At 42.4% G+C, this 20,700-nt stretch overlaps 1 protein-coding gene across 1 annotated transcript in view; it reads left to right on the top strand.

The window, feature by feature from the left end:
* Positions 1–9,351, top strand: part of LOC109865497 (alpha-1,6-mannosylglycoprotein 6-beta-N-acetylglucosaminyltransferase B) — a 44,318-nt gene extending 34,967 nt beyond the window's left edge. Inside the window, exons 13-19 of the mRNA XM_020453731.2 lie at positions 2,081–2,226; positions 2,372–2,527; positions 2,752–2,898; positions 3,029–3,145; positions 3,823–3,897; positions 4,355–4,515; positions 6,768–9,351. Of these exons, the coding sequence (XP_020309320.2) occupies positions 2,081–2,226; positions 2,372–2,527; positions 2,752–2,898; positions 3,029–3,145; positions 3,823–3,897; positions 4,355–4,515; positions 6,768–6,969 (1,004 nt within the window). The 3' untranslated portion in view covers positions 6,970–9,351. The remainder of the gene's footprint in view (positions 1–2,080; positions 2,227–2,371; positions 2,528–2,751; positions 2,899–3,028; positions 3,146–3,822; positions 3,898–4,354; positions 4,516–6,767) is intronic.
* Positions 9,352–20,700: the final 11,349 nt, after the last annotated feature.

Here is a 20,700-nt window from a genome sequence, read left to right as displayed (position 1 = left end):
TGTCTGACTGTCTGTCGAAAGCAATGGTTCTATCTAACCATTGCTCCCCTATTTGCACCATTTTCCATATTGATCATGATTCATGTTACTGTGTTGGTGTGAGCCCACTAAGATGATGAATGGAGGTGCTATGCATCTGGTGTGCTTGTGGAGGAGTGTTGGAGACAAGCTAGGATAAATTAGTCTGTTATTCACCCAGAGAGGACCTTCTTCACAGTTGTGAGGAAGAGTTAGGAGACAGGAGAGAGTTATTTGGCAGGGCCTTTTAAACAACTGTTGGGGGGACAGACGGACTGACACATGTGGACTAATACGCAGACACACACACACACACACACACACACACACACACACACACACACACACACACACATTCACAGACACATTCTTGTATTTCTTAAAATAAATATCCCATCTCTCACACCTCCCTCTCTCTGTTCTGTTAGGATGAATCTGAGAAGCTGTGTGAAGTCAAAGTGTATGGCCTATCCAAACACACTGACACTAACCCCTAAGAATAGTTTTTATTTCCATCATCATGTGATTTATGTCTGTTTCTCTCCTTTCACGTCGGCCCATCGAGACGCTCCCAATGTTATTACTCAACTGTCACTACCCGCATTCTTGGTCCCTGATGTCGACATCGCCGGTCCAAAACAACCTTTTTTCCCACATCTTCCTGTCGTTCTCCTGTACTAATGCTGTTTGTTATAGTCTCCTCCTGTCCTGACAGCTATTGGCATCTACAGCTGCACATAGACACATAGACATATTAGACACATTAGGCATATTAGACATACAGTATTAGACACATTAGGCATATTAAACACAGACACATTAGACATAATAAACACATTAGGCATATTAGACACATTAGGCATATTAAACACAGACACATTAGACATACAGTATTAGACATATTAAACACATTAGGCATATTAAACACAGACACATTAGACATAATAAACACACTAGGTATATTAGACACATTAGGCATATTAGACATACATTATTAGACACATTAGACAAATTAGGCATATTTGACACATTAGGTATATTAGACACATTAGGCATATTAGACACATTAGACACATTAGGCATATCAGACATACAGTATTAGGCATTTTAGACATAAAATATTAGACACATTTGATACATTAGATGTATTAGACACATTAGGCATATTAGACACATGGTATATTAGACATACAGTATTAGACACATTAGGCATATTAGACACACAGTATTAGACATATTGACAAGTTAGACATATTAGACAAAATATTAAACACATTAGACGTATTAGGCATATTAGACACATGGTATATTAGACATACAGTATTAGACACATTAGGAATATTAGACTTATTAGGCATCTTAGACACATTAGACTTATTAGACACATTAGGCATATTAGACTTATTAGGCATATTAGATATATTATACACATTAGGCATATTAAACTTATTAGACACATTGGGCATGTCAGACTTATTTGACATATTAGACTTATTTGACATATTAGACTTGTTAGACACATTAGTCTTATTAAACGTATTAGACACATATTATACTTAGACACATTAGACGTGTTAGACACATTAGGCATATCAGACATACAGTATTAGACACATTAGACCTATTGACAAGTTAGGCATATTAGGCATGAAATATTCTTTACATTAGACACATTCGACTTATTAGACTTATTGGGCATATTTGGCATATTAGACATAGCCATATTAGACAAATTATACTTATTAGACATATTAGACACATTGTTTTGTCTTATCCTTCTCTCTTGTTCGTTCTGATAGAAGCCTTTGGGATGAAACAGGTTTTATTCCTTTGAGGTCTAATTGATAGAGGATTTATACTTGTATCTTTGCTAATGAAATAATGATTTGCTGTAGTTCTTGACCACTAGACAATATACTTCATGTGAGAACTTATCGGTTGTTTGATGGCTAAGACGTTGGTCTGTGGTTATAATGTGACTTCAAACAATCAATACAACACTTTCCTAACGATATAATCCAACATTGCATTCTGACCGGTTGCGTCTTCGTCTCCTGTGTAGCTCATACCCCTGACAACTCGTTCCTGGGCTTTGTGAGTGAGGAGGCGATGGTGGAGCAGGAAGAGAGGGAGGAGGAAGTGGAGCCAGGGCCTTACAGGAAGGACAACACGGCTGTGGTCTACGGGAAACAGGACTACATGTGGCAGGTAAGGAGGCGGAAAGAGTTAAAGGGTGCAGGGACCAACGACAGTGCCATCCAGTAATGTCCTTACTAGACAGTAATGTCCTTACTTTACAATGAACTTCTACTCTTCTCTCTACTCTACTCCATTCTTTTATTTTCTATTCCAGGGCAAGGAACGTTATCTGGAGCTGATCAGTCGGGAGCTGGAGACCCACGGCACAGTGTACCAGCCTCCAGGCCACTCCGCTCAGCTGCCCAGTAACATCATCAACCACGGCCTGCTGACCCAGGATCAGTTCTTACAGCTCCTCAGAAGAGCCAAGGTAACAACCGAACATGAACCCATGCCACAGTGTCTCAGGACCCATGAGGACAATTACTATCTTGATTTATTGTGCAAACTTCCGTGGACATCTATGCATGGTTTCAGACCTGGATCTAATATATAGCTTGATATGTTAGGATTCAAACACTTTCTACAATATCTCTGTAAGCCATGCAGTGATAGGGATTCTAAATGCATAGCTGCATTGCCCTCCCCCTCCAGGTGTTTGTGGGTCTTGGATTTCCCTATGAGGGTCCAGCTCCTTTGGAGGCCATAGCTTTAGGGTGTGTCTTCCTCCAGCCGCGCTTCCAGCCCCCTCGCTCCTCTGAAAACAGTGACTTCTATAAAGGGAAGCCCACAACACGACAGGTACTAGATATGAACTCATCCAAAAATGTATTAAGAAATTAATCAAATTAAATTGAAAAATGTAAAATGAACAAAACAATGTAGCTAAAGACTTTGTGTGTGTGCATGCATACATGTGTGTGTCTGTCAGGTCTCCTCCCAGCACCCCTATGCTGAGGAGTTCATCGGTAAACCCTACGTTTGGACCGTGGACATGACCAACACTACTGACGTTCAAGAGACGGTCAGGGCTATTCTACGCACAGAGGTCAGTCTCCATAACCTTGATTCTACTGTTATGAATGTTAGAATATTCTTACATAAGAATTAATTTAAGATAAATACACAACGCAGAGGACTAAATGTCAAGAGGGAATTAAAGATCAATGGAAATAGTTGTTTTTCTGTAATGGGGAACTGAAGCTTAATGGGTCAGGGACATGGGAGGAATTTCAGTCCAAGACTCATAGCTACATGTGGCAAGTTCTCATTGGTCCAAATGGTCTATACATTGAGCCTGAAATGGGATACTTGTTATTTGACCATTGGCCCAATTTTACTGCAAGAAATTCTAATTGGTCAACCACAGGCTAGGCTTGGGGTATAAAATACATCCTGTCTCTTTGTTCAGTGGAGAAAACACTGAGTACAGGGAAGAATGACCATCTACTTTCCAGCATAACAACTATGATTTATTCTCTTTGAATAAATATATATTTTTTGTGTTAATGAAGATTAACATCAACTACTAGGTTCACATGATTAGCACAAATATTATATGAAGTTCTAATGGATCTCGAGATCTATGGAAGATAGAATTAGTCTGTTTTACAGGTGAATCTTCTTATCCATTGGTATGGCTGTGATATGAATGCTTATGAAGGCTCATATGATTAGCATAACCCTGATATGAAGCTGTATTTAGCTCCTATGTCTGTTTTAAAGGTCAAGCCCTTCACCCCTCGAGAGTTCACCAGTGAAGGGATGCTGGAAAGGGTCCATGCTTACATCACTCATCAGGTACACAACACAACAATAGTCTCCAGAAACACTTGAAAACTTCTTTAAAGGGATAGGTTTCTATCTGTTTTATACAGTCTATGGTTTATATTACAATATGTGTCTTATGTCTTATATTAGGGGGCATTGGAACAAAGAGCAGTTTTGGTGATATATGTATATAAATGGTGGTCATTAGCTGGTCATGCTAGAAAGAACAATGGTGGCAATATTGTCAGAACAGATTGGCAAGTATGACACATTTGTGTTACTAATTTAAGTCAAGGATAGTGGGTGGTCACTTTTTGACGTTTGAAAAGTCTGTACCTCCTAGCGTGGCCAGATAGTGAGGACCCTAAACTGAGTTGAACAACCTTGTTTTATACTGTTCCAAACCCAGTCTCATGAGCTATATGATACATTCCAACATTTTTGCAAAATAATAGAACTGTCGTTCCTGTCTTCTTGTTGACCCCAGGACTTCTGCAGCGTGTCCTTCCCTACCTGGCCACCTGAGAGCGCTCTGAGAATACATCTGGGCCCCTTGGGCCAGTCGTGTGTGAGTGTTTGTCGACGTGCCTCCCTGGTGTGTGAGCCGGCACTGTTCCACCACCTCAACAACCCCGCAGTGTTCACCAGGTGAGAGACAGACATACAGGCAGGCAGACAGAACAAATATACTGCAAACAGGTACAAGGGCACAGCTATCCAATACCTACATATAGTGCATTCAGAAAGTATTCAGACCCCTTCACTTTTTCAACATTTTGTTACGTTACAGCCTTATTCTAAAATGTATTAAAATAGTTATTTTCCCCTCATCAATCTACACACAATACCTCCATAATGATAAAGCAAAAATAGATTTTTGAAATAACACATTTACATAATTATTCAGACCCTTTACTCAGTACTTTGTTGAAGCACCTTTGGCAGCGATTATAGCCTCGTGTCTTCTTGGGTATGACGTTACAAGCTTGGCACACCTGTATTTGGGGATTTTCTCCCATTCTTCTCTGCAGATCCTCTCAAGCTCTGTCAGCTTGGATGGAGAGTGTCGCTGCACAGCTGTTTTCTTTTCTCTCCAGAGATGTTCGATCGGTTTCAAGTCCAGGCTCTGGCTGGTCCACTCAAGGACATTCAGAGACTTGTCCTGAAGCCACTCCTGTGTTGTCTTGGCTGTGTGCTTAGGGTCGTTGTCCTGTTGGAAGGTGAATCTCGGCACCAGTCTGAGGTCCTGAGCGCTCTAGAGCAGGTTTTCATCAATGATCTCTCTGTACTTTGCTCAGTTAATCTTTCCCTTGATCCTGACTAGTCTCCCAGTTGCTGCCGCTGATAAACATCCCACAGCATGATGCTACCACCACCATGCTTCAGAGTAGGGATGGTATTGGCCAGGTGATGAGTGGTGCCTGGTTTCCTCGACGTGAAGTTTGGCATTCAGGCCAAAGAGTTTAATCTTGTTTCTCATGGTCTGAGAGTCCTTTAGGTGCCTTTTTACCAAACTCTTAAGTGGGCTGTCATGTGCCTTTTACTGAGGAGTGGCTTCCGTCTGGCCACTCTACCTTAAAGGCCTGATTGGTGGAGTGCTGCAGAGATGGTTGTCCTTCTGGAAGGTTCTCCTACCTTATATAGACAGGTGTGTGCCTTTCCAAATCATGTCCAATCAATTGAATTTGCCTCAGGTGGATTCCAATCAAGTTGTAGAAACATCTCAAGGATAAATCTATGGAAACCGGATGCACCTGAGCTTAATGTTGTGTCTCATAGCAAAGGGTCTGAGTATTTATATAAATAAGCTATTTCTGTTTTTCATTTGTAATACATTTGTGAACATTTCTAAAAACCTGCTTTTTCATCATGGGGTATTGTGTGTAGAAAGATGAGGAAGAAAAGTGACAATCATTTTTAGAATAAGGCTGTAACATAACAACATGTGGTGAAAAGTGAAGGGGTTTGAATGCTTTCCGAATGCACTGCATACACAGGTGCGAGGGCACAGCTATCCAATACCTACATGTACACAGGTGCAAGAGGACTGGCCAATACATACACATAACACACACAGTGGTATTATATTGTGCCATGGTTTAGGCTGGATGCATGTGTGTAGATCTCAAACACCGTGCAATAATCTCAGGTGTCTGTTAGTACTCGTGCGCTACATGTACACTTTAGCATCCGCTGTAATTCTCCAGACCAGGTAGGCCAATTACAATCCCTGTTAAATGTTTTCACACAATATTGTGATAGCCTATAAGAAATTCCCATTATAATACCGTGCTGTATCACATTGCTGACAATAGCAAAATTCCCCAATTACAGTGTGTAATGGTTTTTGTTCCAGCCTAGCGCTAAAACCCATGTTTTAGTCCCAAGTGGTGCAGCGGCCTAATGCACTGCATCACAGTGCTAGAGGCGTCCCTACAGACCCGGGTTCGATCGTGGGCTGTTTCACAATCGGCCGTGATCGGGAGTCCCATAGGGCGGCGCACAATTGGCCCAGCATCATCCGGGATAGGGATGGGTTTGGCCGTGGGGGCTTTACTTGGCTCATTGCGCTCTAACAACTCCTCGTGGCGGGCCGGGCGCCTGTAGGCTAACCTCGGTCGTCAGGTGAACGGTGTTTCCTCTGACACATTGGTGCGGCTGGCTTCCGGGTTAATCATCAAGGCCTTCGCTAGTTGAATTGAGTATGTTAGTGCTGGGCAGGAACAAAAGCCTGCACCCTCTGTAGTTCTACCAGGACTTGGGGTGTTGATCCGGAACTGTGACATATAACTAGTATGTCAGCTTAGGTGACATATAACTACAATAGTTAAATGTCACAATTTCGAACAGATTCTGTTGAGACCATACTGATTGATCCCAACTGCTTTTCCCTCTGGCAGACTGGGCCTGTCCTGCTCCAGCATGGACCAGGAAGTGGACAACCATCTATTTCCTGCCTACAGCCCGTGGGGTCGTCGCTGCGGCCTGCAGCGGGAGCGTCTCCTGTTCAGCTGCGCTGGGTCCGACCCTGTCCACCGCAGACTCTGTCCCTGCAGGGCCCACCGGGCGGGACAGGTGGCGCTGTGTCCTGACTGCCTCTAAGGGGCAGACTCTCAGGATTTTCAGTGGAGATAAAAGAGGAAATGTAAGGTTGAAATGCATCCTATGTCTGGGGTCATGTTCGCTAGGCACGAAACAAAAGAAGGGTGCTATCTGAACTTGTCCAATAGGAAAAGCTTTTTTTCGTTTTCTATTGCAAAATGTTTTGTTACAGTGTGCCCTGATGAACACAACCCTAGGATCTACACTCACAGGAAATGGATGTCACGTTCCCGGTTCATCTGATATCACTCAGGAAGAAAGAAGATATAGAGCCCTGATCCGTCATGTCTCCTCAGTTGCACAAAGGAATAGGAGTAACATAGGCAAAATACGTTTTCTGTCTCTCCATATAAGCCTGACATTACTTGGCAGGATATATCAGTGTTGTGGCCTTTCATTCCCAGTATATCTGATCTCTCTCTGCCTTCGCCTATGTGGCCTGTAAAGTAACCACAACCTTTCATACCAGAGGTCACTCTATGACAAACTGAGTCAGGCCTCTGAGCAGTTTTTACAACCAGAGAGTCCATCACATCACATTCAAGTAATAGCTTCAACAGAGGGCCATCACTCATTGATGTGGGGTGTATTTAATGAGGTAAAACACGATGTTGCAGGTGGAAATGTGTAGTGCTGACATGACCCACAGTTCTAAATGACAAACAGCCATACCTGATCTACACAATACATTTCTATCGTAACGTTCTCTTGAACAGGCTTCCATAGTAGTGTTGGACTGGCGAGTGTGGGATTGCTAGCCATGTACAATGGCCGCTCGCGTTGCATCGCCGGCCCTGAATATTACCTCAGTCCTCCTCGGATTTGTGACAGAGTAAATAATGGGGGACAAAACCATGTATTTAGAGTTGGGCCAACTTTTAGAATTTTGAATATTTTTCTAATTATAGACATTCAGTTACATAGTATTAAGTATTCCCCATGTAATGTTAATGGGGAGCTAAAATGGCTGCCATAGAATGTTGAAGTGTCATGTAAATGCATCATAATACAGAAATCATATTGGCCCAACTAAATACATGGCTCTGATGGGGGCCATTATCAGAGTGAATCATGGGTAATCAGCACTGAATGTTTTTGAGAGGGCAAGGCAATAAGACCACGATTATTCCCTCCAAATAAACACACTCCAAAATGCTGTACTATATACTATGTGTACTGTATAAGATATTTGTTTATATGACAGAATATTAATAGTGTTATTGCCCTATTGCCTTTTGATATGATATATCTATAGTGATCTGGCTGAACTTGTAGGGAGGACGATTTTGAAGGACGATATCCTGCTCAGGAGCGAACGTTGAATTGAACTAACAAACAGACCCGAGCCAAATGAAGTGAGGGGTGATGGGTCACAAACCCTAGTGTGGAGGTTGGGAAGCCTGTCTTCTTCTCGCCTGGCTTCTTCCATCACCCCTTTCTCTACATATAAGAGTGAGGGAAGAAGTGAGAGACCGAAACAGACGTAAATGAATAGCACCAAACTGAGGGCTCTTATCTGTTAGAAATGATCGGGTGGGGGCTTACACAGTGCAGCTGCTAGCCTAGCTTCAGGCCAAGTCCTTGGACTGTCTATGGGCTCCTTCACCTAAAACTAGAAAACTGAAAGAGGGTTTCTCAGAACAGACACATGTGATTACCGTGACTGTCCCAATGCACTCCGCGTAACCCAAACACAGCACAGCTCAGGAATTGGACGGGACCACTCAGGGCTGTGACAGAATTGGTCGACAGGATGACGGACAGCTCAGTGACTGTAAAACGTCTTTCTAAAAACAACAGTGGAACTGACATAAGCAGAATGTTTAGCAAATTCAGCTGGCCCTGTCAAGTGAGACTTGAATGTGATTTGACATACGTTCCAAAGATGATAAGAGTGAGTGGACTTGTGTTTTGTTTCAAGGCACTGTTCGTCAGTTACGGAAAATAAAATTGTACTTGACCCAAAGGAATTATACAATGAGAAATAAGTTCATTGGGAAATGTTGTGTAATTTTGTGACTCACACTCACTGTTTTGTTTAAAGGTTCTCGCATAACACCTGACGAGCTGATAATGTAAGGTTATAGAAGGGTTAAGATAAAATAAGATTGTAAAATTTAATGCAATATAATAAAGTATTTTTTTTAAAACTCTTTAATATTGACATTATTGGAGTGTGACTGGCATACTTTAGGTGCTACCAATAGCTACACACACTGCTAGATCTCAAAAGCCCACAAACGTCAAACAAAATGTCCCAGTTCTAGGGTGGCATCTGTAAACTATACAGTGCCCTCCACTAATATTGGCACCCTTGGTAAATATGAGCAAATCGGGCTGTGACATTTTTTTATTTACTGTTTATCCTCTTGGTCTTTCATTCAAAATATTCACAAATATCGAACCTTTAATTGAAATGAAATGATTGATTTTTTTTAATGTGAAATAAATTAAATATTTTTCTCCGAAACATGTGTGCCACAATTATTGGTACCCCTAGATGTTCTTATGAGAAAAATCTAGCTGAAGTCTATTCCCATTCATATTTTATGTTTTTAAGTTCACCTGAGTAATTAGGAACACTTAAGTGGTAAGCCATGACTTCCTGTTTTACTGGGGTATAAATATGAGGTAACACACAGGCCAAGTTCCCATAGTCATCCTTCATTATGGGAAAAACCAGAGAATACAGTAATGATGTGTCACAAAAGGTTGTTGAGCTGCACAAACCAGGAAATGGCTATAAGCTTAAAGGTTGAAAATGGCAATTTCCACTATCAGGGCAATAATTACGAAATTTAAAGCAACTGGAGATGTTAACAATCGGCCTGGAAGAGGACATGTGTCTATATTGACCCCACGCACAGTGAGGAGGATGGTTCGAGTTGCCAAACAATCTCCAAGGATCACAGCTGGAAAATTGTAGACGTTAGTTGGGTCATGGGGTCAGAAAATCTCCAAAACTACGATCAGATGCCACCTACATAACCACAAGTTGATTGGGAGGGTTGCCATAAAAAAAGCCTTTGCTGTCATCAAACAACAAACTCAAGCGCCTACAGTTTGTCAAATGTTACTGGATCTTTCAATGGGACCGGGATCTATGGTCAGATGAGACCAAAATAGAGCTTTTTGGAAACGAACACCAGAGGTGGGTTTGGCGTAGACAGAAAGATAGCCATTCAAAAAAGTACACCATCCCCACTGTGAAGTATGGTGGTGGATCTTTGATGTTACGGGGCTGTTTTTATTTCAAAGGTCCTGGACCACTTGTTAGGATACATGGTATCATGGACTCAAGTACATCAAGTACAAGCCGATATTAAATCAAAACCTGACTGCCTCTGCTAGGAAGCTTAAACTGGGCTGTGGTTGGATCTACCAGCAGGACAATGAACCAAAGCACACCTTAAAATCAACACAAAAATGGTCCACAGAATCAAGGTTTTGCCATGGCCATCCCAGTCCCCTGACCTAAACCTCATAGAAAACCTGTGGGATGAGCTGAAGAGGAGAGTCCACAAGCGTGGACCTGGGAATCTGAAGGATCTGGAGAGATTCTGTATGGAGGAATGGTCTCAGATCCCTTGCTATGTGTTCTCCAATCATGTTAAGCATTATAGGAGAAGACTCAGAGTTATCTTGGCAAAGGGAGGTTGCACAAAGTATTGAATGAAGGGGTGCCAATAATTGTGGCACACATATATTTGGGAAAATATTTGCTTGATGATAAGAATTCATTTTTTCTTCTATTTATTTTACTTTAATTAAAGTGTTGTTTTTTTGGTGAATATTTTGAATGAAAGACCAAGAGGATAAACAATAAAGACGTTTTTTTTTTCGCAGCCCGGTTTGCTCATATTTACCAAGGGTGCCAATAATAGTGGAGGGCACTGTAGAAGGAATTCATAGCTGAGTGATGAAAGGGTTAAAAAAGAAGGGATGACTGGCGGGGAAAGGAGGACAATAATGAAGACAGGAAACATGAACCTGTCACGGTCAGCCAGACAGGCAGGAAAGTTCACGGTCCAATAATGTTTACCTTTTCACTTTTTTATTTGACATTATTATAATTTATTTTTACCATGAGTATGAATACTTATTGGAGAGATGAGGGACTGAGAGTTAAAGCCAAAAGATTACTTTCAAAAAAACTTGTGAAGTTACTTTTTTACCCTATACTAGGTCATGAAGACCAAATGAGTTGTGTCATCATAAGATGTTAGGATTGCACCAATATAACTAGGCTTTAGCTCAGCGGGCTAATAGTCTTATTACAATAACACAGACCTAGATTCAAGTCGACTCAGGTTGGTCAACAACGGTTATAAGAGGGTTTATTGTATGCCCAATATATAACTTCATAACATGTTTCATGTTTAACAATTACAGTTGAAGTCGGAAGTTTACATACACTTAGGTTGGAGTCATTAAAACTCGTTTTTCAACCACTCCACAAATTTCTTGTTAACAAACTATAGTTTTGGCAAGTCGGTTAGGACATCTACTTTGTGCATGACACAAGTAATTTTTCCAACAATTGTTTACAGACAGATTATTTCAGTTGTAATTCACAATATCACAATTCGAGTGGGTCAGAAGTTTACATACACTAAGTTGACTGTGCTTAAACAGCTTGGAAAATTCCAGAAAATGATGTCATGGCTTTAGAAGCTTCTGATAGGCTAATTGACATCATTTGAGTCAATTGGAGGTGTACCTGTGGATGTATTTCAAGGCCTACCTTCAGACTCAGTGCCTCTTTGTTTAATCAGCTTCTTGATATGCCACACCTGTCAGGTGGATGGATTATCTTGGCAAAGGAGAAATGGTCACTAACAGGAATGTAAAGAAATTTGTGCACAAAATATGAGAGAAATAAACTTTTTGTGTGTATGGAACACGAAACATGGGACCAACAGTGTAATTAGAGCTCTAAGCACAGAGATGCAAATGACATTGTGTGTTTAAACCAGCATGTAATAATAAAAGAATTGGTATAATGTCCCTATTGTCAAAATATTCAACTTACTGAACACATTATGCTGATTAGTTCCTCTCTCGCTCTCTCTCTCGCTCTCACACACGCTGTCTCTCTCGCTCTCACACACGCTCTCTCTCTCACTCTCACACACACTCTGTCTCTCTTTCTCTCTGTCTGTCTTTTTCTCCCCCTCTCTCACTCCCTCTCTCTGGAAATATCTTAGAATGATAGTTGAGGCTGGAGTCATGAGGTGGGACCACCAGTGTGTATAGTTATTGCGTTTAGGGTGTTTAGATTCTGATGTTCCCTCAATCACACTGTTTATGTTGCACCCAGTCAAAATACATTTTCTGTCACAGACTAAGGGCATGTCTCTATTTCTGATTTATTTTCTTTCTCTCCCTTTACTCTGCTCTCTCATACCAACTCACTGTTTTCTCTCTCTCTCTCTTTCTCTCTCTCTCTCTCTCTCTCTCTCTCTCTCTCTCTCTCTCTTTCTCTCTCTCTCTCTCTCTGACCTTTCCAAAGTCTACACTTTCTTTCATTTCTCTAGCATACCTCTGTCTCTCGATCTTTTGTTTCTGATCCTGCACTCACACAGTTTACCCCATAGGGGGCAGTGTGGTCTTGCTAACCGGACTTGCTAACCATCTCTCGCTCTCTGTCTCTCTCTCTCTCTCTCTTTCTCTCTCTCCCCCCCCCCCCCCCCCCCCCCCCCCCCCCCTCTCTCTCTCTCTCTCTCTCCCTCTACAAAGTTAATTCATCGCGCAAAACACTCGGCATTCCAGCAAAAAATCTCTTCACCACCTGCCTGGAGAGGAAAACAGTTGGGCATATGTGGATGATGCTTCCAGTTTAGCGCTCTGAGCCTATTCCCTACACTCTGCAAGAAGAGGGGGGAAGGAAGAAAATCTTTACTACCATAACAAAGCAGCTGCTTTTATTGAAACCTGTTATTGGCGTGCCAAGATTAGGCCTACACTAAACAACAGCCCCCCTCCTCGGCCAAATAAAATTCTGACAACAAACACTTGGCTTGCCTACAACGCTGCAAGAAAAGCCACAGAGGTTGGCCCTAATGATATTTGGTAACCATTACGGAAGATTAAGTGAAATGAAGAAAATAAAGAGGCAAACAATGATTTGTTAGAAAGTTGCTTCCAGACAAAGATAGTGAGTCATTGCGGGGTAACCTCTAGACAACAGTATATTGTTTGTTGTGTTGTGGGCGAGAGTGTGACTACCGATGATGATGATACTGATTGATTTTATTATAGGGTCAGGCATCTTATTGTTTCCAAATGAAATGATCACACTTATATATATACGTAAATAGCCTACGTACACAAAGCAAAACCTTTCAGTTATACAACTTATCTTGTTGAGTCTTCCAAGCTTTGGAAATAACATTTGCAACCAGGAACACTTATTTTCTGAATAGCCATTCAAGTTTTAATTCATCACTACTCATCATATCAATTACAGTCAAAGAAAGTATAATTTTGTTCATTCTCAATCATTACCTTGTGTTATGGTGCAACTGTGTGATTGTGTGCTTTGTCTCTCTGTGTGTGTGTTCTATAACAATAGTGCTTGTATGCAACTGTTTACAGATGTGTGTTCTATCAAGCTGGTGCTGAAGTTCTTTTCCCATACACTGAAACTGTATGTGTGTGTGTGTGTGTGTTCCATCAAAAAGGTGCTACCATGCTGTGTTTTAGGTGTGTGTGTGTGTGTTTATGTGTGTGTGCGTGTGTGTGTGTGTGTTCCATCAAAAAGGTGCTACCATGCTGTGTTTTAGGTGTGTGTGTGTTTATGTGTGTGTGCGTGTGTGTGTGTGTGTGTGTGTGTGCGTGTGTGTGTGTGTGTTCCATCAAAAAGGTGCTACCATGCTGTGTTTTAGGTGTGTGTGTGTGTTTATGTGTGTGTGCGTGTGTGTGTGTGTGTGTGTGTGTGTGCGTGTGTGTGTGTGTGTGTGTGTGTGTGTGTGTGTGTGCGTGTGTGTGTGTGTGTGCGTGTGTGTGTGTGTGTGTGTGTGTGTGTGTGTGTGTGTGTGTGTGTGTGTGTGTGTGTGTGTGTGTGTGTGTGTGTGTGTGTGTGTGTGTGTGTGCGTGTGTGTGTGTGTGTGTGTGTGTGTGTGTGTGCTCTGCGGTGGTGATAAGTATGGCTGTGCATTCTGTCAGACTGGTGCTGAAACAAAAATATAAATGAAACAGAAGAAAAGTATTTTACGTGATGCGCTGTCACTTCCCTCCACAAAACACACAGGCCCCATATATTGTGTCTGCTTGAGTGCTTGGAATGAGCCAAAGAAATTCCCCGTTTTTCCCAGTTGTCCTGCGTCAGTGTTCCAGGGATGCCTGCTGGCTACACCTGAGTGACCCAGAGGCTGACAATTCTCCCAGGAGAGTGTGTATGTTCAAATCACTCCTCAACCCTTTGTTTCTATGCATTTATTCATCTTGAACGTAAATCCATATTGGATGCAAGGAGGTCAGTGCCAAAATATTTCACCACAAATAGGGCAGGGGGAGTCTGGAATAGACCAGAGTTGACAAATCTTATTACTCACTGCAACAAACTATACCACAGTAACAAACAGCCTCAAAAAAATGATTTAATTGCAATGTGGAATCAACATTTTTAGGATTCAATTAATGTCTACTTAAAAAAAGACATGGGATTCCACATCGCAATTAAATATTTAGTTGATGCTCGTATATTAAAAAAGTGTTTATGCTTTATTGTCACATACACCGGATAGGTGCAGTGAAATGTGTTGTTTTTGTTTGTTTGCACCGAGTTTATAAACTCTGGTTCCAGAGTCCCCCTGCCCTAACCTATGTCCCAGAGCATGGTTCTCTCATCATATAAGACAGAGAGGAGAGAACGTCATAAAGAAGCAAACCTCTGCTGACTAACTTCTATTGGTAGCTAGCTAACGTCTGCGAGTGTCAGAGAAAAGGAACACAGAAAGCAGCTAGCTAACGCCTGCGAGTGCCAGAGAAAAGGAACACAGAAAGCAGCTAGCTAACGCCTGCGAGTGCCAGAGAAAAGGAACACAGAAAGCAGCTAGCTAACGTCTGCGAGTGCCAGAGAAAAGGAACACAGAAAGCAGCTAGCTAACGTCTGCTAGTGCCAGAGAAAAGGAACACAGAAAGCAGCTAGCTAACGTCTGCGAGTGCCAGAGAAAAGGAACACAGAAAGCAGCTAGCTAACGTCTGCTAGTGTCAGAGAAAAGGAACACAGAAAGCAGCTAGCTAACGTCTGCTAGTGCCAGAGAAAAGGAACACAGAAAGCAGCTAGCTAACGTCTGCTAGTGCCAGAGAAAAGGAACACAGAAAGCAGCTAGCTAACGTCTGCTAGTGCCAGAGAAAAGGAACACAGAAAGCAGCTAGCTAACGTCTGCGAGTGCCAGAGAAAAGGAACACAGAAAGCAGCTAGCTAACGTCTGCTAGTGCCAGAGAAAAGGAACACAGAAAGCAGCTAGCTAACGTCTGCTAGTGCCAAAGAAGCCATGTCATCTTTCATCCCACACCTCTGAGTTTCCTTCATTTTCTTGGGGCTCATAAATGGCCTCTTATTGTCCCATAAATGGCTCCTTTTGGGGGGATTTATAGTGGAGTGGGAAATAAAACCCTCCTTTTGATGTCCCCTCTGCTTAGTAAGGAACACAGGCGAGGTTGCCCATACACCACGCATACTAGGTCCTCTGTGCTTGCCTTGCGTGCGAATCGATCTAGGCACATTAAAAGATATTGAGCTTTGTTTCTGCTTTCGTTCAGAATCATGCAAAGTAATAACTTCGAGTTGAGACGGGTTCCAGTTAGGCTGTCCCACTTCCTCTATACTCTGGCTGTAATTAAAATACTATGTGTAATGGAAGAGGGGGTGCCGTTTCTGTCGCAACCCCTGATCCTGACCTTTTGGAAAGACCTTTGGTTCCATAATGGTAAGAAGCCCCTTTGAGAGTGTATTTCCAGAGATTGAGATGTCATCAATTACATTCATACACACATTATAGAAATTCTCATGGACAGAGCTATGCTTTCTTTGCCCTCTCATTCATATACATGGCCCACACTTTTCTCTCTCTCTCTCTCTCTCTCTCGTTCTCTCTCTCGTTCTCTCTCTCTCTCTCTCTCTCTCTCTCTCTCTCTCTCTCTCTCTCTCTCTCTCTCTCTCTCTCTCTCTCTCTCTCTCACTGAACAGGCCACAAGGTCACAAATCTTGCTGCTGTTGATGGCACACTGGTATTTCACCCAATAGATATGGGAGTTTATCAAAATTGGATTTGTTTTTGAATTATTTGTGGGTGTGTGGAATCTGAGGGAAATATGTGTCTCTAATGTGGTCGTACATTTGGCAGGAGGTTAGGAAGTGCAGCTCGGTTTCCACCTCATTTCGTGGGCAGTGTGCCCCCCTATCGCTCTCTTTCTCTCACCTCCCTCTCTCTATCTCCCCTCTCCTGTCCCTTTCTTCCTCTCCCTCTCTTTCAATTCAAAGGGCTTTATTGACGTGGGAAACGTGTTTACATTGCCAAAGCAAGGGGAATAGACAATAAACAAAAAGGGAAATAAACAATCAGAAATGAACATGAAACATACAACACACCTACATTTTTAAAAGAATGTAGACATTTCAAATGTTATATTATTGGCTATGTACAGTGTTGTAACAATGTGCAAATATGTAGTTGAAGTATGAAAGGAAAAATGAATAAAGAGATGAATATAGGTTGTATTTACAGTGGTGTTTGTGCTCCACTGGTAGCCCTTTTCTTGTGGCAACAGGTCACACATGTTGCTGCTGTTGTGGGTGTGTGTAATCTGAGGGAAATATGTGTCTCTAATATGGTCATACATTTGGCAGGAGGTTAGGCAGTGCAACTCGGTTTCCACCTCATTTTGTGGGAAGTTGGCACATAGCCCGTCTTGCCTTGAGAGCCAGGTCTGCTGATGGTGGCCTCTCTCAATAGCAAGGCTATGCTCATTGCGTCTGTACATAGTCAAAGCTTTCCTTATTTTGAGTCAGTCACGGTGGTCAGGTATTCTGCTACTGTGTACTCTCTGTTTAGCTCCAAATAACATTCCAGTTTGCGTAGTTTTTTTGTTGATGCTTTCCAGTGTTTCAAGTAATTCTCTTTTTGTTTTCTCATGCTGAGTCTAATTGTGTTGCTGTTCCAGGGCTCTGTGGGATCTGTTTGTGTTTGTGAACAGAGTACCCATACCAGCTGGATGAGGGGACTTTTCTCCAGGTTCACCTCTCTGTAGGTGAGGGCTTTGTTATGGAAGGTTTGAAAATCGCTTTTTTATAGGTGGTTGTAGAATTGAATGACTCTTTTCTGGATTTTGATCATTAGCGGGACTCATCCTACTCTGCCCTGCATGCATTATTTGTTTTTTTTACGTTGGACCCAGAGGATGTTTTTACAGAATTCTGCATGCATTTTCCCAATTTGATGTTTGTCCCATTTTGTGAAATCTTAGTTGGTGAGTGGACTCCAGACTTCACAATCACAGAGAGCAATGGGTTCTATAACTGATTGATGTATTTTTAACCTGTTTTTGTATGTTCCTTTTAATGGCGTAGAAGGCCATTCTTGCCTTGTCTCTCAGATCGTTCACAGCTTTGTGGAAGTTTGGCCAAGGTAGGTATAGTTTTTTTTGGTGGGCTCTAGGGCAAGAGTGTCTACGTGGAATGTTGTATTTATGGTCCTGGCAACTGGACCTTTTTTGGAACACAATTATTTTTGTATTACTGAGATGAACTGTCTGACAGAATCTGTGCAGAAGATCTAGGTGCTGCTGTAGGCCCTCCTTGGTTGGGGACAGAAGCTCCAGATGATATGCCAACAGTAGACATTTGACTTCAGAGTCCAGTAGGGTGAGGCCGGGTGCTGCAGACTGTTCTAGTGCCCTCGCCAATTCATTGATATATATGATGAGGGCGGGGCTCAAGATGCATCCCTGTCTCACCCCCCCCCCCCCCCCCCCCAGCCCTGAGGAAAGAAATCAGTGCATTTTTTGCCAATTTTAACCGCACACTTGTTGTTTGTTTGCATGGATTTTATAATGGCGTATGTTTTCCCCCGAACACCGGTTTCCATCAATTTATATAGCAGACCCTCATGCCGAAGTGAGTCAAAAGCTTTTTTAAATCAATAAACCATGAGAAGACTTTGCGTTTGTTTTGTTTTGTTTGTTTGTCAACAAGGGTGTGCAAGGTGAATATATGGTCTGTCACATGGCAATTTGGTAAAAAGCCAATTTCACATTTGCTCAGGACACTGTTTTCACTGAGGAAATGTAGGAGTCTGCCGTTAATGATAATGCAGAGGATTTTCCCAATGTTGCTATTGACGCGGTAGTTATTGAGGTTGAATTTGTCTCCACTCTTGTGGATTGGGGTGATCAGTTCTTGGTTTCAACTACTGGGGAAGATGCCAGAGCTGAGGATGATGTTGAAGAGTTTACATAAAGCCAATAGAAATGTGTGGTCTGTATGCTTTATAATTTCATTTTGGATACACCAAAGGCCTTTTTGTGTTGAAGGGTTTGTATTTTGTCCTGTAGTTCATTTGATGTAATTGGAGAATCCAGTGCGTTCTGGTATTCTTTAACAGCTGACTAAGATTTCTTATTGATCAGGTATACGTTTTTGCTGTTTGTTCTTTGTTATAGGGCCAAAAAGATTGGAGAAGTGGCTTATCCATTTATCTCCATTTTGGATAGATAGCTCTTCATGTTGTTGTTTGTTTTGTGTGTTCCAATTTTCTCAGAAGTGGTTCGATTCTATTGATTCTTCCATCACATTGAGCTGATTTCTGATGTGCGGTTCTTTCTTTTTTCTTAGTGTATTTCTGTACTGTTTCAGTAAATGTCAGGTTTTCTGGGTCTCTGTGTTTTTGGTTGGATAGTTTCAGCAAATTCTTTCTAAGTTTTTTGTTGTCTTCATCAAAGCATTTGTCCTTGTTAATTTTCTTAGGTTGAAATGTTGAAATGTTTAGATTTGGTAGGGACGCTCAGAGGTCAAACGTACTATTTTGTCTTTCTACTGCCAAGTTTACACCTTCGCTACTGCAGTGAAACGTTTTGTCCAGGAACTGGTCTCAAAGGGATTTCATTTGTTGTTGGCTAATTGTTTTCTGGTAGATTTCTGCACTACCTTTGCCTTTGATGCCTCATGATTCAGTATTGCTCTGTTCAAGTAGGCTGTGATTTTGCTGTGATCTGATAGGGGTGTCAGTGGGCTGACTGTGAATGCTCTGAGAGACTCTGGGTTGAGGTCGGGGATAAAATAGTCTACAGTACTGCTGCCAAGAGATGAGCTGTAGGTATACCTACCGTAGGAGTCCCCTCAAAGTCTACCATTGACTATGTAAAGACCCAGCATGCGACAGAGCTGCAGGAGTTATGACCCGTTTTTGTTGGTTGTTTTGTCTTAATTGTGTCTAGGGGGGCATGTTGGGGAGAGAATGCTGTTACCTCCAGGTAGGTGTTTATCCCCGTTTCGCCACAGACTACTACATGTCCCTGGGTCTGGAAATGATTGATCTCTCCCTCTAGGATGGAGAAGCTGCCTTCATTAAAGTATGGGGATTCTAGTGGAGAGATATAGGTAGCACACAGGAGGACATTTTTCTCTTTTGAGATTATTTCCTTCTGTCTCTCTCTCTCCTGTCTCTTTCTTTCTTTCTTTCTCTCTTTCTTTCTGTCTTTCTTTCTTTCTCTCTCTCTCTCTCTCTCTCTCTCGCTCTCTCTCTCTCTCTCTCTCTCTCTCTCTCTCTCTCTCTCTCTCTCTCTCTCTCTCTCTCTCTCTCTCTCTCTATCTCTCTCTCTGAGAGGCAGATGAGCCAGGTGATAGTGACACACCCAGCTGTATGCCGGTTACCACGGTGATGACAGCTCCCTGCCCAGGTGCACAGGCAGCTGGGAAGCCAAGGAATGTGTGTGTGTGTGAGGGTGTGAGGGTGTGTGTGTCTGTGACTGAGATACTGTGAGAGAGTGTGTGTGTGTGTGTGTGCGTGCGTGTGTGTGTGTGTGCGTGCGGGTGTGTGTGTGTGTGACAGAGAGAGAAAGAGAAAGAGAAAGAGAGATAGGAGGGAAAGGAGACAAGGGCGTGAGAGAAGAGACAGGTGTGTGAATGATGGAGGAGAGGAGAGCGTGGGAGAAGACCAGGATGGAGACCTTTGACCTTGTGTCATCTCACCAGCCTCTGGAATCCACCTGCACTATGACTCACAATGGATCCATGTGATATTATCACTCATTTACTACTCTAGGTTACAATGGAACTGTGTACATGTAAGTCCATATATAACGTATGATGGTGATAAAATAAATCTAAACGGCATCATTTGATGCTGTCGCTCTTCATTTCATTGATGATTTGAGTCCTATTGAGTCATGACAACAAAGCACATTCCTCCTTCTGTGCACCTGTGAGAGAGAGAGAGAGAGAGAGAGAGAGAGAGAGAGAGAGAGAGAGAGAGAAACTGAGGAAACGACTCCTCCTTCTCCAGTGCTTCAAATTATACCTCTCTTTCTCTCTCTCTCACACTCTCTCCATCCTGGCTTGGAACATTCCGGACCACTCCTCTCCTGCACCTTCTCCTGGGTGCTCCCTATGTTCCTCCCCTTTTCCCCTCCTCCGCCTGTCTCCCCCCCCCCGATCCCTCCCTCTCCCCCCTTCTCCCCCTCGCTCCTCTGAGAGCGGGAGGCCACAGCGCCCATCACTCACCACCA

Source organism: Oncorhynchus kisutch, linkage group LG20 (genome assembly GCF_002021735.2).
Source record: "Oncorhynchus kisutch isolate 150728-3 linkage group LG20, Okis_V2, whole genome shotgun sequence".
NCBI classification, from domain to species: domain Eukaryota; kingdom Metazoa; phylum Chordata; class Actinopteri; order Salmoniformes; family Salmonidae; genus Oncorhynchus; species Oncorhynchus kisutch.
The sequence above is the reverse complement of the archived record's forward strand: the minus strand, read 5'-3'. Positions and strand labels throughout refer to the sequence as shown.